At 40.6% G+C, this 13,701-nt stretch overlaps 1 protein-coding gene and 1 pseudogene across 1 annotated transcript in view; both read left to right on the forward strand.

The window, feature by feature from the left end:
- FAM118B (family with sequence similarity 118, member B) overlaps nt 1-13,701 on the forward strand; it is a 40,446-nt gene that overhangs the window by 18,597 nt on the left and 8,148 nt on the right. Inside the window, 2 exon segments of the mRNA XM_006874571.1 lie at nt 3,494-3,721; nt 6,248-6,376. Coding sequence (XP_006874633.1) covers nt 3,494-3,721; nt 6,248-6,376 — 357 coding nt within the window.
- LOC102813635 lies at nt 2,671-3,044 on the forward strand (annotated as a pseudogene).

Here is a 13,701-nt window from a genome sequence, read left to right on the forward strand (position 1 = left end):
AAGGCCAGATACCTGACTCCGAAAAAGGGCTTCTTCATATATTTTTATCCTTTTTTCTGCTTGTTCTTCTATCTTAGCAGTATTAAGAGATTTGTCGTCCAGCTCACTAGTTCTGCCTTCCAGCTCTTCTATTCTACTCCTTTGCCCTTTCAGAGTATTGTCTATTTCTGATATTCTGTTATTGATCTTTTGGACCTCTTTCTGTAGGTTTTGAATTGTTTCCAATCCTGTATCTATCTTATTTGATGGTTCTTGTAGCACTTTCCTGACTTCCTTATTTTTCTCAACTCCATTGTAAAGTGTTTTGAAACATTTTATAATCATATTTCTGAATTCTTTCTCAGGCATTTCAAAGGCCTGCCCTCCTTCCAGAATGTAGTCCAGGTCTACCTCTAGATCATTTGTCTCAGACATTTTATCTTGTTTCTGGACATGTGCTGATATGGTCATCTGCTTTTGCTTCTTGGACATGTTTAGTGTTTATCTGGGGCCTTAATATTTAATTGAGTGTGTTTTAGTATTTTGTGTGCTTTCTGATTGTTTCCAGGTAGATGTGATCAGGATGTGGGCTTCCCTTTTCACTCTTCTTATTACTTAACTCAGAGTAACTTTTGCAGGTGTTGTCTGCCTCCCTGGTGTATGGCAGTTGGTATTGGTTCTTGCCTGGATTGTGGGGTTTTATAAGGTGAGATTGTAGCTTGACTATATGGCAGCAATTGGTATTTCTTCTTGGGTAATATAGGAAGAGAAAGAGTCCCCCAAAGGTTAACAACAACAAGAATGAACAACAGCAAAAAAAACTAGATTGGATACTGTAGTCTAAAATCCTAAAATAGGGAGAGAAGGGGAAAAAAAAATCTGTAGCTTTATATGAGTATGATTTCAATATCCTCTTTCAGCTTCTTGCCTTCAAGGCCACCTGATAAATTTCAGGATGCCCCTGTTGATTGTTATTCTGTTTTTCAGGATTTAATTTTCAGTCTGTTTTGTTTTTAAAGTCTCTTACCCTCTCCACACCCTTTGTTCTGTCTTTTTCCCTATTAGTAAACAATAGGGAAACAAGCTGGCCTATTCAGGGCCAGCTGTGGCCGTTTTGAGCTGGCTGCCTATAGCTTTAAATGCTGAGAGTATCTGTGTGCTTATGTGGCAGAAGAACCCACCAGTTGTGGAGGTGGGGGCTTTCTGCTCACTCAGGCACCCCCTATAGTCACCAGAATGGAGGCGCGCAAACAGCGGGGAGCCAATGAACAGATACCATTAAAAAAAAATCAGAACAAAGCAAAACCATCAACGTATATTGTCCACCTTTGCTCTGAGGTTCCCACGGCATTATTCCTTGGCTGATCTGCTTGCTCCCCCCGCTTGATCTTGCCATTTAGTCTCACCCAAGTTGTCAGCTCCAGGCTGCTGAGCCCAGAAGATTCTAAAGTATGAGATTTCTTATTTCCACTACAAGTTCCACTAGCTATAAGCCTTCAAAGTTTTTAAATATTCCTACCTATGCGGTTCAGAGTTTTGGAGTTCTAACCCGCTTCGCCTGGTATTCTTTGGTATTGCTGACGGAGAACCTCACTGGACCTCTACCCTATCCGACATCAAGCCCCACCTCACCAATTGCTTCTTGGGATCTTGGGAGAAAAGATTTGAGAATCTTGTTTCATAAAGATAATAGCCTAGAAAACTCTATGAGGCAGCTAAACTCTAATCAGTGGGTTTTCTATGAGTAGGAATTCACTTAAAGACACACAACAAAAACAGTAACAACTCCCAATCTACTGAATCAGATATACTGGGGTGGGGTAGAGCAATCTATTTTTAACAAGGCTTCTAGATGATTCTGAGGCATGCTAAAGATTGAGAACTATTGGTCTGATAATAAATGGCAACATTTGTTTTGTTTTAATGTTAAAAAGGTGACACCTTTTATGAAGTATTTCTGTATTAATAAAAATAATAAAATCATATTTCACCTTTAAAAGAAAAAAAAAGGAATCTGGGAAAATAGTTATTTAAATGAGCCAGATGTTGAGAAATACAGTATCTGTTTAGAAATTATTAGTGTTTGCTATCATTTTTAACAATTAAAAAATGCAAAATTTTTTAGCCTTTATCATGCTAGGTGTTTTTCATAGCAACCCTGTGAACAAAGTACTGAATTGTGTCGGGGGGAAAACAGGCAGGGAGAAGTTAAGTGAGTTTTCCAAAATTCATAAGCAGCTATAGAAAGCATTTAGGATGCTAAACTGTCTTTAGTGCTTTCTTTTTGTTTCAATTCCCTAGATAAGGGAAATTGTTTTTGAAAAGAAGAAAAGAAAGTATTAAGGTCTAAATGAGAGGGTTTGCATTGTTCTGTTCTGGTATAGCACTGTAGGATAAGCACTAGACTGCTAATCGCAAGGTCAGTGGTTCAAACCCACCAGCCGCTCCTCAGAAAACCTACACAGAACTGACTCAATGGCACTCAACAACAGTGTACTATCCCTAGGTGGCACAAACAACAAGTGCCTTGACTACTGACCAAAAGGTTGGTGATTTGAAGCCACTCAAGAGGTGCCTTCGAAGAAAACCCTGACACTCTACTACCAAAGGTCACTGTCATGAAAACCCTATGGAGCTCTTTACCTCAGCCTCAGATCCTGCAGCAAGCAGCACGGTTTTTTCCACTCAGCCATGGCCAAGTTCAAGGCACGGGACCTTCGCGGCAAGAAGAAGGAGGAGCTGCTGAAACAACTGGATGACCTGAAGGTGGAGTTGTCCCATCTGTGCGTCGCCAAAGTGACTGGCGGTGCGGTGTCTAAGCTCTCTAAAATCCGAGTTGCCTGCAAATCCATTGCCCAGGTTCTAACTGTCATCAACCAGACTCAGGAGGAGAACCTCAGGAAGATCTACAAGGGTAAGAAGTACAAAGAGCTTGGGATCTGCGTCCCAAGAAAACGCGAGCCATGCACCGCAGACTCAACAAGCACGAGGAGAACCTGAAGACCAAGAAACAGCCGCGGACGGAGCAGCTGTACCCACTGCGTCAGTATGCCATCAAGGCCTGAGCATCTTATATCAATAAACACAAACTGGGTGACCCATTTAAAAACAACAACAAAAAAAAATCCTATGGAGCATGGTTTTATTTCGCACACACGGGATTGTCATGAGTTGGAATCAGCTAAATGGCAACTAATCACAACTTTGCTTTCTACCCCAGCTATTTTGTTGTCCTGGTAGTAATTCATGTCTCTTTGCCATGCCCTCATTTTATAAAGATGCCTAGTTAGAGAGGTTATACTTCTTTGTGAGTGATATAATAGGATTTCTTATGTTCTAGGTAGGTATTATGCTAAGAATTTGGCATGTCTTTTCCAGTTTCCCATATTTCACCTCTAATATGTTATTCCTATTTTAAATATAAAGTATTCCAAAATTTGCTGTTACTAAAATTACAATAAATGGTCTAGCAAGACACACTGAATAACATTTTTTCTTTAAAAACCCTTTCTAGCGTACCAGCAATGTTCGATCCACATTTTTCAAGGACTGTTTATATGAAGTATTTGATGACTTGGAGTCCAAGATGGAAGATTCTGGAAAACAGCTACTTCAATCAGTCCTCCATCTAATGGAAAATGGAGCCCTAGTATTGACAACAAATTTTGACAATCTCCTGGAACTCTATGCAGCAGATCAAGGGAAACAGCTTGAATCCCTAGACCTTACTGATGAGAAAAAGGTAAACAAATAAAATAAAGCATTAGTTTCTAGGGAAATTCACTCTCTTCATCAGAAAATCTGTTTTTTATATGGTATATTAAATCATATTGGTATTTATGTAACTCTAAAAAGGAAGATTCTTCTTCCTGTTGGAGGGTGTGTCTTTTTGAGGGGGGTGGGGTTTGAGATTAGTTGCTAATATACAGTAAAATCCACAGATCTTAAAAGTGGTCAGTTCTGTGAGTCTTGATAACTGTACTTGGCTTAAAGCACAATTATAAGAATTGTAAAATCTCTTCAGCACTTGATAGTATCAGGTTGGTATAATACTAATTTAGAGTTCTTGCCTGGGTTTTTTGTTTTTGTTTTTAAATCTACTCAAAATGTGTGGAAACTACTTTATGTAATGTCTGGAAGAGCAACTTTTGAGGATTCCCAAGCCAAGTGATAGCTGGGTTTAGGTTAATGTTCAATAGAAGTTTCAGCGGATTTTTTTTTTTTTTTAGATTTAGTCCATGCCTAAGCCAGCTACCATAATAGTGAGTTATAGACATAGGTGAATGCAAGGAACTAATGGGAAGAATACTTGAGGTCTGATTTCCTCTGCTCTATGGTTTGTAATTTTCCTTTTGTGCATTGCTTTTCTCAGGAAACTGTCTTTGTGTCCCATTTATTGCCACAGTAACTGCCTCTGCCAGAGTAGAAGCTTTAATATCAATTCTGTGGTTTTCCTAACCTTGGTGCCAAGTTTTTAAAAGGAGAGAAGTCACACATTTAGACAAGTGGTTTTCTCTGGCTGGAATGTTTTCTTCCTGTTAGCCTCATTCTTTGCATGGACAACTCCTCACTCTATTAAATCTCAGCTTAATATTATTGCCTCCAAGAGACCATCTCTGACCACCTAGTTAAAGAAGAAGCCAGACCCCATTCTTACTTTTTGTTTCATTTATTTTTCCATTGCCTTCATACCAGCTACTACCACTTGAAATTTTTACTCTCATCTGTTGTATTAACTGTCATTAATACTATTTATTACTGATGTCTTAGGATAAGTCAAAAAGTATTGCTCCAAAATCATAGAAATCATTATTAAACAACAATATCAAAATGTGAAGCTATTGCTTCTCTACATGTCCTCCACCTAGGTCTGTACACTCTAAAGGCAGTGTTTCCATCACCAAAGAATTCAAAGGTTACTTCACCAAAGACTTCTGTGCTCTTTGATTTACATGTCAAAATGGCAGTTTTGGCATCTTCCAGGGACTCAAATCAAGTCCTTTGAAGCGTTTTGGAAACAAAAAGAAGTCTAAAGGGGCAAAATCAGGGCTGTAGGTGAGTAGGCTAAGGCTTCCTAACAAAACTCTCATAGAACAGCCTCATGCTACCCTCAGAAACGTGTAGGTGCATTGTAATGATCGGAAAAAATTCCCGCAGTTTCTTAAAATTTCTTAATAAGCTCCTGTGAATCACTCTCTACCCTTTAAGAATATCTATCAAGATCACCCCATAGGAATCCAAAAAAAGTCACCATAACCTAGTGAGTCACCATAACCTCTCTAGTTTGAAGTAAACTGGCTCAGCAGATTCCCTCTGAAGTCACTATTCTGAATGGACCTTTTCTGAAGGTACCCTAATGAAACTAAGACAAGTGTATTACAGAGAGAAATTGTCTACAGCCATTTACTTACTGTAGAGAGCATGTTTTCATTGGAATAAATCTGTGCATGCATGAACTTTAGTAATACTTGTTGTCTTACCCTTTTTTAGTAAGTGTGCAGTAAATATTTTTTTAATTAACTAATGACTAAATGAAATTTAAGAATTCATCGTTAGAACACCTAGAACCCCTTCCCTGCAGTGTTGCTGTAAGTCTGCAAAGATCACCCTGGATATCAGTGAGTATCAGACATAAAAGGGCCTTGTGACAGTTCAGGAGGTCTAGCAGACATGGGCTTTTCCTTCTCAGTTCATCCTGGAGCCTCAAGATTTCTTTTGTATTTTTTAAATGCCCACATTATGAGCAATGCCTAAAGCCACATAGCACTGGTTTCCAAATTCATCGAAGGAGAGAAATCAGACTCATGCAAACATTTTTCAAGTTCCTGTTTCTGTCATGTTTGTAATGCCATATTAGCTACAGCAAGTCATATGGCCAAGACTAGAATCCCTGTGAAGGATTACTGCACACAGGCATGGATACAGGGAGGCATGATTCATTGGGAGCTATTACTAAAACAGCCATCCATTGCTCTCATTTTTGTCATCAGGAGAAGGAGGCCCTATTGCTTCTGCCAGTGGAGACAAATAAATTCTAATTATTGATACTTCGAAAGAGAAATAACAGACTTACTGCTAAAAGTCCTAACAGTGATACCTGAACTAAAAACTTAGGCCACTTCAGTGTTTGTATTTTTGCCCAATGATATCATGAAGTCAGGGAGTTTGATCAAAAGACTCGTCCTCCAATGCAGCCTCTTGCCTGTTGTGACCTTGAAGCAGCTCCTCTGCTCTGCCAGTGACGTTAAGCTGTGTTCATGTCATACAGGTCCTCGAGTGGGCTCAGGAGAAGAGGAAGCTGAGCGTGTTGCACATCCATGGGGTCTATACCAACCCCAGTGGCATCGTCTTACATCCAGCTGGCTATCAGAATGTGCTCAGGAACACTGAAGTTATGGTAGGTGTTCTCGGGAAAGTCCTCTCAGTAGGCTGTAGGTGTTAGAGGAAAATGTTCTGTGCATTAGTTCCAATGAGAAGGTCAGACATTTTTCCATTGTATCTTGTGGGTGTACATGCTTCCTAGGAAATACCGACCTTCTCTTAAGGTTTCAAATCAGGGTTTCATTTGTCTTGACTGACACTCAGCAGATGGGACTCTATTATTGACATCATTATCACATGCTAGGAACATATTATTGCCGTTCTTCAATGTTTGGTGTATTAGTGGTTAAGCACTTAGTCAGTGGTTTGAACCCACATGAAGCTTGGCAGAAGAAAAGACATGACAATCTGCTCTCATAAGGAACTTCAGACTAGTTATATTCTCTTCTATAGGGTCACTGAGAGGTAGAACATGGCAACTACATTCTAAAAATGATTTAAGCAACTTTTAGTGATCAACTACTACTAGGACATACACTCTGAAGAGATGTACAAATGGTGATGAGATTGGATTGAATCAACAAAGCACGGCTCAGTTGAAATTTTTTTAAAATCAGATTCTGGTGATAAAATGAAGGGGTTTTTTTGTGTGTGAAAAAGTTCATGTAAGCTTTGGATTTGCTCACATATATATTGGCCACAACTCTGAGAACAGTGCATATATTGGGTATTTTCAGGACTAAGCCACATAGAATGGCTTAGTCATTCTATGACATCTTCACATGATGTGGCAAATAAAGCAGGGGCTTTATTTCATTTATTCCTTCCCTAACTTCTCGTGTTAACTGTCCCCATCACTGGCATTGTGATGAATCCCTTAAGCAAGATCACATCTAGTGTTTTTAATAATGTGAATGTAGTCTATTCTTCCTGTATGAAATAGTTACAAAGTATCAAGTCACCACAGACAATTAGTGAATACTGAACCATTGCTCCTAAGGAAAATTCAGGGTTGTTTCCTGCAAACCTCTAGTCACATATTCATCAATTGAGTAATACATAACATTATTTTTGTATATATTGTGGATTCATTAACATTGAACTCACACCTAACAGTACTGTAACTCAGTCCTGAACAAAGTTTATCTGACGCCATCATTTTTTTTTTCGCCAGAAGGCACAGCACAGCTCTCTTGTACTTAAGACAGCACTTGGACACTGTTTGGGGACCATTTTAAACAATCATATATCACAATCAAAAATTACACACACACAAGAATAGTAAAAACATGACACGAAGTAGACCATGAAAAGGACACTTGTTTACAGTATGAAAGCTGAAACAAGAAGGCACAAACAAAGGGCCAGGGGGGAGACAGGAAAACTTCTTGGATATAACCAAATACTTTGAGGGACTATGTTGCTGGACCTGGGGGCTCAGGGCCATAGTCTAGGGGGCACACTAAGATAACTTGGTGCAACAGTCCATAAAGACAGTGAACTGTCTGCATCCTGCTTTGTTGGTGAGTAGCAGCTAAAGTCTTAAAAACTTGTGAGCAGCCATCTAAGATGCAACTATTGATCTCTCCCTTTCTGAGGGAATGAAGAGTGCAGAAAATCAAAGCTACATGCAAACAGTCAGTCACATGGTGGGACCATGTAAACATCAGTCTCCAAGCCCCTGAGACCAGAAAAACTAGATGGTGCCCATCTTACCACTGCCAACTGCTCTGAAAGAGATTACATTACATGGTCCTGAATAGAGTAGTAAAAAATGTGGAACAAAACCCAAAATCATAAAGAAGCCCGAGCTTACTTGTTGGATACAGACTGGCAGAATCCCTGAGGAACCGACTCGACGGCACTTAACAACAACAACAACAACATCTTCAGGTCTGGAAATGAGTTCACCCCTGTGGTTTTAATTTTTGGCCAAACAATAGATTTATAAAGGGAACAACAACACTAGTGAGGCATGCAAACCTTAGAATAATCAGCCCCAGTGGTGATCAAAAGAGCAGCATTTACCCAAGGACAAAGTTCAGAAGGGATAGGAACAAAGAAGGAATGGAAACAGGGAGCAAGTGGGAAAAATGATGTTCCATTGAGGGGATTGTAATCAATGAAATGGAACAAAATGTATATAGATTGTTGAATTTAAAGCTGGTGATCTGGTCTGTAAACCTTGACCCAATTCACCATAAAAAAAATTTTTAAAAAAAACTTAAAAAACTTTGCATCACTTGGTGCAAAAACCATGTAGGCCTATATCTGACTTCCCCTGACTTCACAAAGGGAAGCCCAAGCTGATTTCTATGAAGCAGAGGTCAGACATACCTCCAACCCTACAATCTTCTCTACTCTGTTCTGACACCAACTGTCCCTCCCGCAGCACTCTATGCTTCATATATGGGTTTAACAGTCCATTGCAGTGGCTACACAGAACTCATATAACAATACTCACAATTATGGACTTTATTAGGGAAGTGAACAGGGTACGATTCACAAACAACTCAGGATGCAGCAGAACTCCAGTCAGGAACACCTCTTGTTTGCCATACTGCAGTCAGGCCTCACTCTTGTCTTAGGTCTCTCAAACATTTGGCCCCACAGCCCCAGCCCTGCTCAAGTAAGTGTTACCAACTCCCTTAGTCAGTCTGTAAATGTTCAGAGGCCATGCTCTGCAAGCAAGCCTCCTGCTCGTTGGCACACAGCTTTACTCAGTTCATGGGCCTAGATGCCTACAGCTGTTCCATGTCACCACGTCTACTACTTACTGCCTCTGCTGTTGCTGTTTTTTAGGTAGGGATCTCACACTCCGATTCATGCTCTTCTTTCTTGATTGTCCATTCCTGTGCTTTTGAGATCGCTCCTTTTAAACCTCATGGTAAAACTAACCAATCCCAGCTTTAAACTCGCATGCCTTATTTGCATGGTCTCACTCAATCACTTGGACTCCAGGTGTAGTGCTGTAGGATCAGCACTAGACTGAGAATCACAAGGTCAGCAGTTCAAACCCTCTAGGGTTTGGAAACCCTATACAGGGTCACTATGAGTCAGAATCGACTCAACAGCACTTAACAACTCAGTCACTTGGTGGGAATTAAGACCCTGGATAAAAAAGCCTTATCAAGTTAACCCAAGGTACCACACTTGGTTTAGCTTTAACTGGGACTCAGATTTTTCACTACTTTGTACATGATCACAAATGACCATGAATGTGCTACAAGTATTGATTTGGGAATTACAAATCAATTTTAGCAAGTAGATGAACTAAAAAATATGGAACTCATGTTACTACTAGTGTTCTAGTTCATACATGTCTGAGTTTGTTCCAAACAAAATGTATTTCAACATGCCTCTATTGAGCAGTCAATGTCTAAAGGCAAGTTCTTTCAATAACACACTTATCTTAGTGTGGTCTGTTGGGCCAATTACATTCAAGCAAGAACTTGGCTCAGAAAGTCATGGTGACTGTTTTGGGAATCCAAAAGGGTCATCTGGAAACTTTCACAAAGGACATGAGAAAATCACAGGGGCTTACTTACTATGAAAGTTTCCAGAAAATTGAAAACTGCATTGGTCAGGAAAGTTATGTCAAAGAATTTATTTTCATCATGATAGTGCACCTGATCATTTTTCAAGGGCTGTCCTATGAGAATTTTCTTACATTTCCCAAACTCAAAAGAGCACTTCAAAGGAACATCACTTGAGTCACTGAAGAACGTCAGACCGGCCATTTTGACATGATTGTAAAGCAGAGAGCACAGAATTCTTCAGGAAAGGATTAGGATGATGGAAGCTGGGCCTTCAGAAGTGTGTAGACCTACATGGAAGATATGTGAGGAACACTAGCAGCTCATTTTTATATTTTTGTTTAATAAAGTTTTTTTATGATTTTGTAGCAGTTCTTTTTGACATACTGTATTGACCTGGTGACTGCCTTTTTCTCAATTTCAATTTCAAAGAATCACCAGGAGTTTGTCTTCAACTGGCAAAGCCAACAACACACCTTCAATGCCCTACCTCAGGAGTATGTCAAATTTTAGTCCAAAGGGACCTTGGCTACCTTTGCCTTCCACAAGATATCACATTGGTCCATTACACTGATGACATGCTGATTGGACCTAGTGAGGAAGATGTATCAGTGACTCTAGAAACACTGGTAAAACATGTGCATGCTCTGTTGTTGCTGGTAAGTGCCGAGTGACTTCCAAGTCATGTCAATCCAGTATAGGATCTGAGGTTTCTAATCTTCACAGGAGCAGAAAGCCTCATATTTCTCCTGCATGTAGATGCTATTGTTGTTGTGTGCCGTTGAGTCGGTTCTGACCCACAGCGACCCTGTTTGGGTCTCTAAGGAGCAGCTGGTAAGCTTGAACTGCTGACCTTGCAGTTCAAACCGATTTTGCAGTCCAGCACATTACCCCACAGCACCACACCAGGACTCCATGTAGATGCTAGAGGATGGAAAATTAACCCAACAAAAATACAGGTGCCTTCCACTTCAGTGAATTTTCTAGAGTTTCATTGGTGTGTGAGTCATGTCAAGATACTTCTTCTTCAGTGAAGAATAAGTTATTGCATCTGGCCCCTCCCACAACCAAAAAGCCACAACGCCTGATGGGTCTATTTGGATTTTAGAAGCTACTGCAATGATGCCATGGGTTAATGCGCTGGACCATACGGTCAGTTTGAACAGTAAGTTCAGCAGTTCAAATTCACCAGCCATTCCTCAGAAACCCTATATAGAGTCACTATGAGTTGAAACAATTTGACAGCAGTTAATAACAACAACAATTCGTCATTTGAGTGTACTCCTCCAGCCTATTTATCAAGTGACTTGAAAAGCTGCTCATTTTCAGTAGAGCCCAGAATGAGAGACGGCTCAGCAACAGGTTTCAGCTGCTGCACTAGCTGCTCCGCCACTTGGGCCATATGATCTAGCTGACCCAATGGTGCTTAAAGTGGCAATGGCAGGTAGAGATGCAACTTGGTGTTTAGCATGCCCCTGTTGGTGAATCACAGCCAGACCCTTAGGCATTTGAAGCAAAACCCTGCAATCATCTACAGATAATTGTTCTCCTTTTGAGAAACAGCCTTTGGTATGTTACTGGGTCTTTCCTTAGTAGTGACTAAAAACCTAACCATGGGCCACCAAGTCATTATAGGACCTGAGCTACCCACCATGAACTGGTGTTGTCTATCCCAGAGTCATAAAGATGGATGTACACAGCAGCACTAGTATCATTAAATGGAAGTGATATACACAAGACGGGGCTCAAGCCAGACCAGAATGCATAAGTAAGTTGCATGAGAAAGTGACCCAAATACCTGTGGTCTCCACTCTTATCACATACCTTCCACCTGTGGACTCATGAGTTCCTTATGATCAGTTGACTGAGTAAGAGAAAACCCATGCTTGGTCTACAGATGGTTCTGTACGATGTGTTGGCACCACTCGAAGGTGGACAGCAGCAGCACTATAGCCCCTTTCTGGGACTTCCTTGAAGGACAATGGTGAAGGGAAATCCTCCTAGTGGGCAGAACCTCAAGCAGTGCACCTGTTTGTTCATTTTTCCTGGAAAGAGAAGTGGCCAGATGTGTGGTTGTATACTGAGTCATGGGCTGTGACCAATGGTTTGGCTGGATAGTCATGGACTTAGATGGACCATGTTTGGAAAAATCAGTGATATGGAGATGTAGTGAAGAAGTATGTGCATAGACCTCTCTGAATGGGCCAAAAGTGAAGATATTTCTATCTCGTGAAATAGATAAGCACCAAAGGTATACCTCAACACAGGAGGATTTTAACAACCACATGGACAGGAAGACTTAATCTGTTGAAACTAATCATGCTCTTTCTCCAGACAGTCTTGTCATTGCCCAGTTGGCTCATGAACAAAGTGACCATGGTGGCAGAGATGGACGTTATATATGGGCTCAACAGCATGGACTCCCATTCACCAAGGTTGACTTAGCTACAGCCACTGCTGAGTGCCCAATCTGCCAGCAGCAAAAATCAACACTGAGTCCCAGGTATGGGACCATTCCTCAGGAATCATCTTGGTGGCAAGTTAATTATATAGGCCCACTTCCATCATGGAAAGGGCAGCATTTTGTTCTTATTGGAATAGACACTTCTCTGAAGGTAGATTTGCCTTTCCTGCATTCCATTGCTTCTGCCACAACTACTACCTGTGGACTTACAGAATGCTTGATCCACCATCAGAGTATCCCACACAGCATTCCTTTGGCTCAAGAGACTTACTTCACAGTATATAAAATGCAACTCTTAGCCCACACTCATGGAATCCACTGATCTTACCACGTTCCTCATGATCCCGAAGCAGCTGACTTGATCAAACAATGGAGAATGACCTTCTACAGATACAGTTATGGTGCCATCTAGGTACCAGTACCTTGCAAGGTTGGGAAAATGTCCTGCAGGTTATATATGCTCTAAACCAACATTCAATATATGGTGCTGTTTCTACAATAACTAGGACCCAAGGGGTAGCAATGGGAATGACACCATTCACTATTATTCCTAGTGACCCACTTGTAAAAATTTTGCTTCCTTTCCCTGCAACCATATGCTTTTTGTGTGTGGGAGTTTTAGTTCCAAAGGGAGGAATACTCTCACCTGGACACCACATTGATTCGATTGAACTAGAAGTTAAAAATTCCATGGCCACTTTGGGTTCTTTTTGCCCTTGTACCAACGGGCAAATAAGGGAGTTACTGTATTGTGTAAATCGGATTGACGTTATATAATAGAGGTAAAGCATGTCCTTAGTACATCTCTTAGTACTACCATGCACCATGATTAAAGTCAACAGTAAACTATACTAACCCAATTCCAATATAACTACTAATGACCCAGATCCTTCTGGAATGGTTTGGGTCCCCTCACAAGGCAGAGCCACAACCAGCTGAGGTGTTTACCAAGGGATAAGAGAATACAGAATTGGTGGTACAAGAAGATAGTTCTAAATACTGGCTAAGCTACAGAGGGTTTTTTCTTATATGTATGTATCAAGTATTTGTTTTGTTCACTTACAAAACAATATGTAAACAGGGTTCATGCACTTTCAGTTGCACACGTTAGTCGTCTCACATTAGGGACAAGTATGACTTGCACTTAAAACCAAACGGTCACCACTCATCTGCTTGTCATACTGTGGTGGCTTGTGAGTTGCTATGAATTCTGAAAACTATGCCACCGGTATTTTAAATACCAGCAGGGTCACCCATGGTGTGGACAGGTTTCAGATGAGCTTCCAGACAAAGACAGACTAGGAAGAAAGAGTGACAAACTACTTCCGAATATTTAGTCACTGAAAACCTTATGAATAGCAGAGAAACACTGTCAGATATAGTGCCAGAAAATGAACCCCT

This window comes from Chrysochloris asiatica, unplaced genomic scaffold, assembly GCF_000296735.1.
Source record: "Chrysochloris asiatica unplaced genomic scaffold, ChrAsi1.0 scaffold00287, whole genome shotgun sequence".
NCBI lineage: Eukaryota > Metazoa > Chordata > Mammalia > Afrosoricida > Chrysochloridae > Chrysochloris > Chrysochloris asiatica.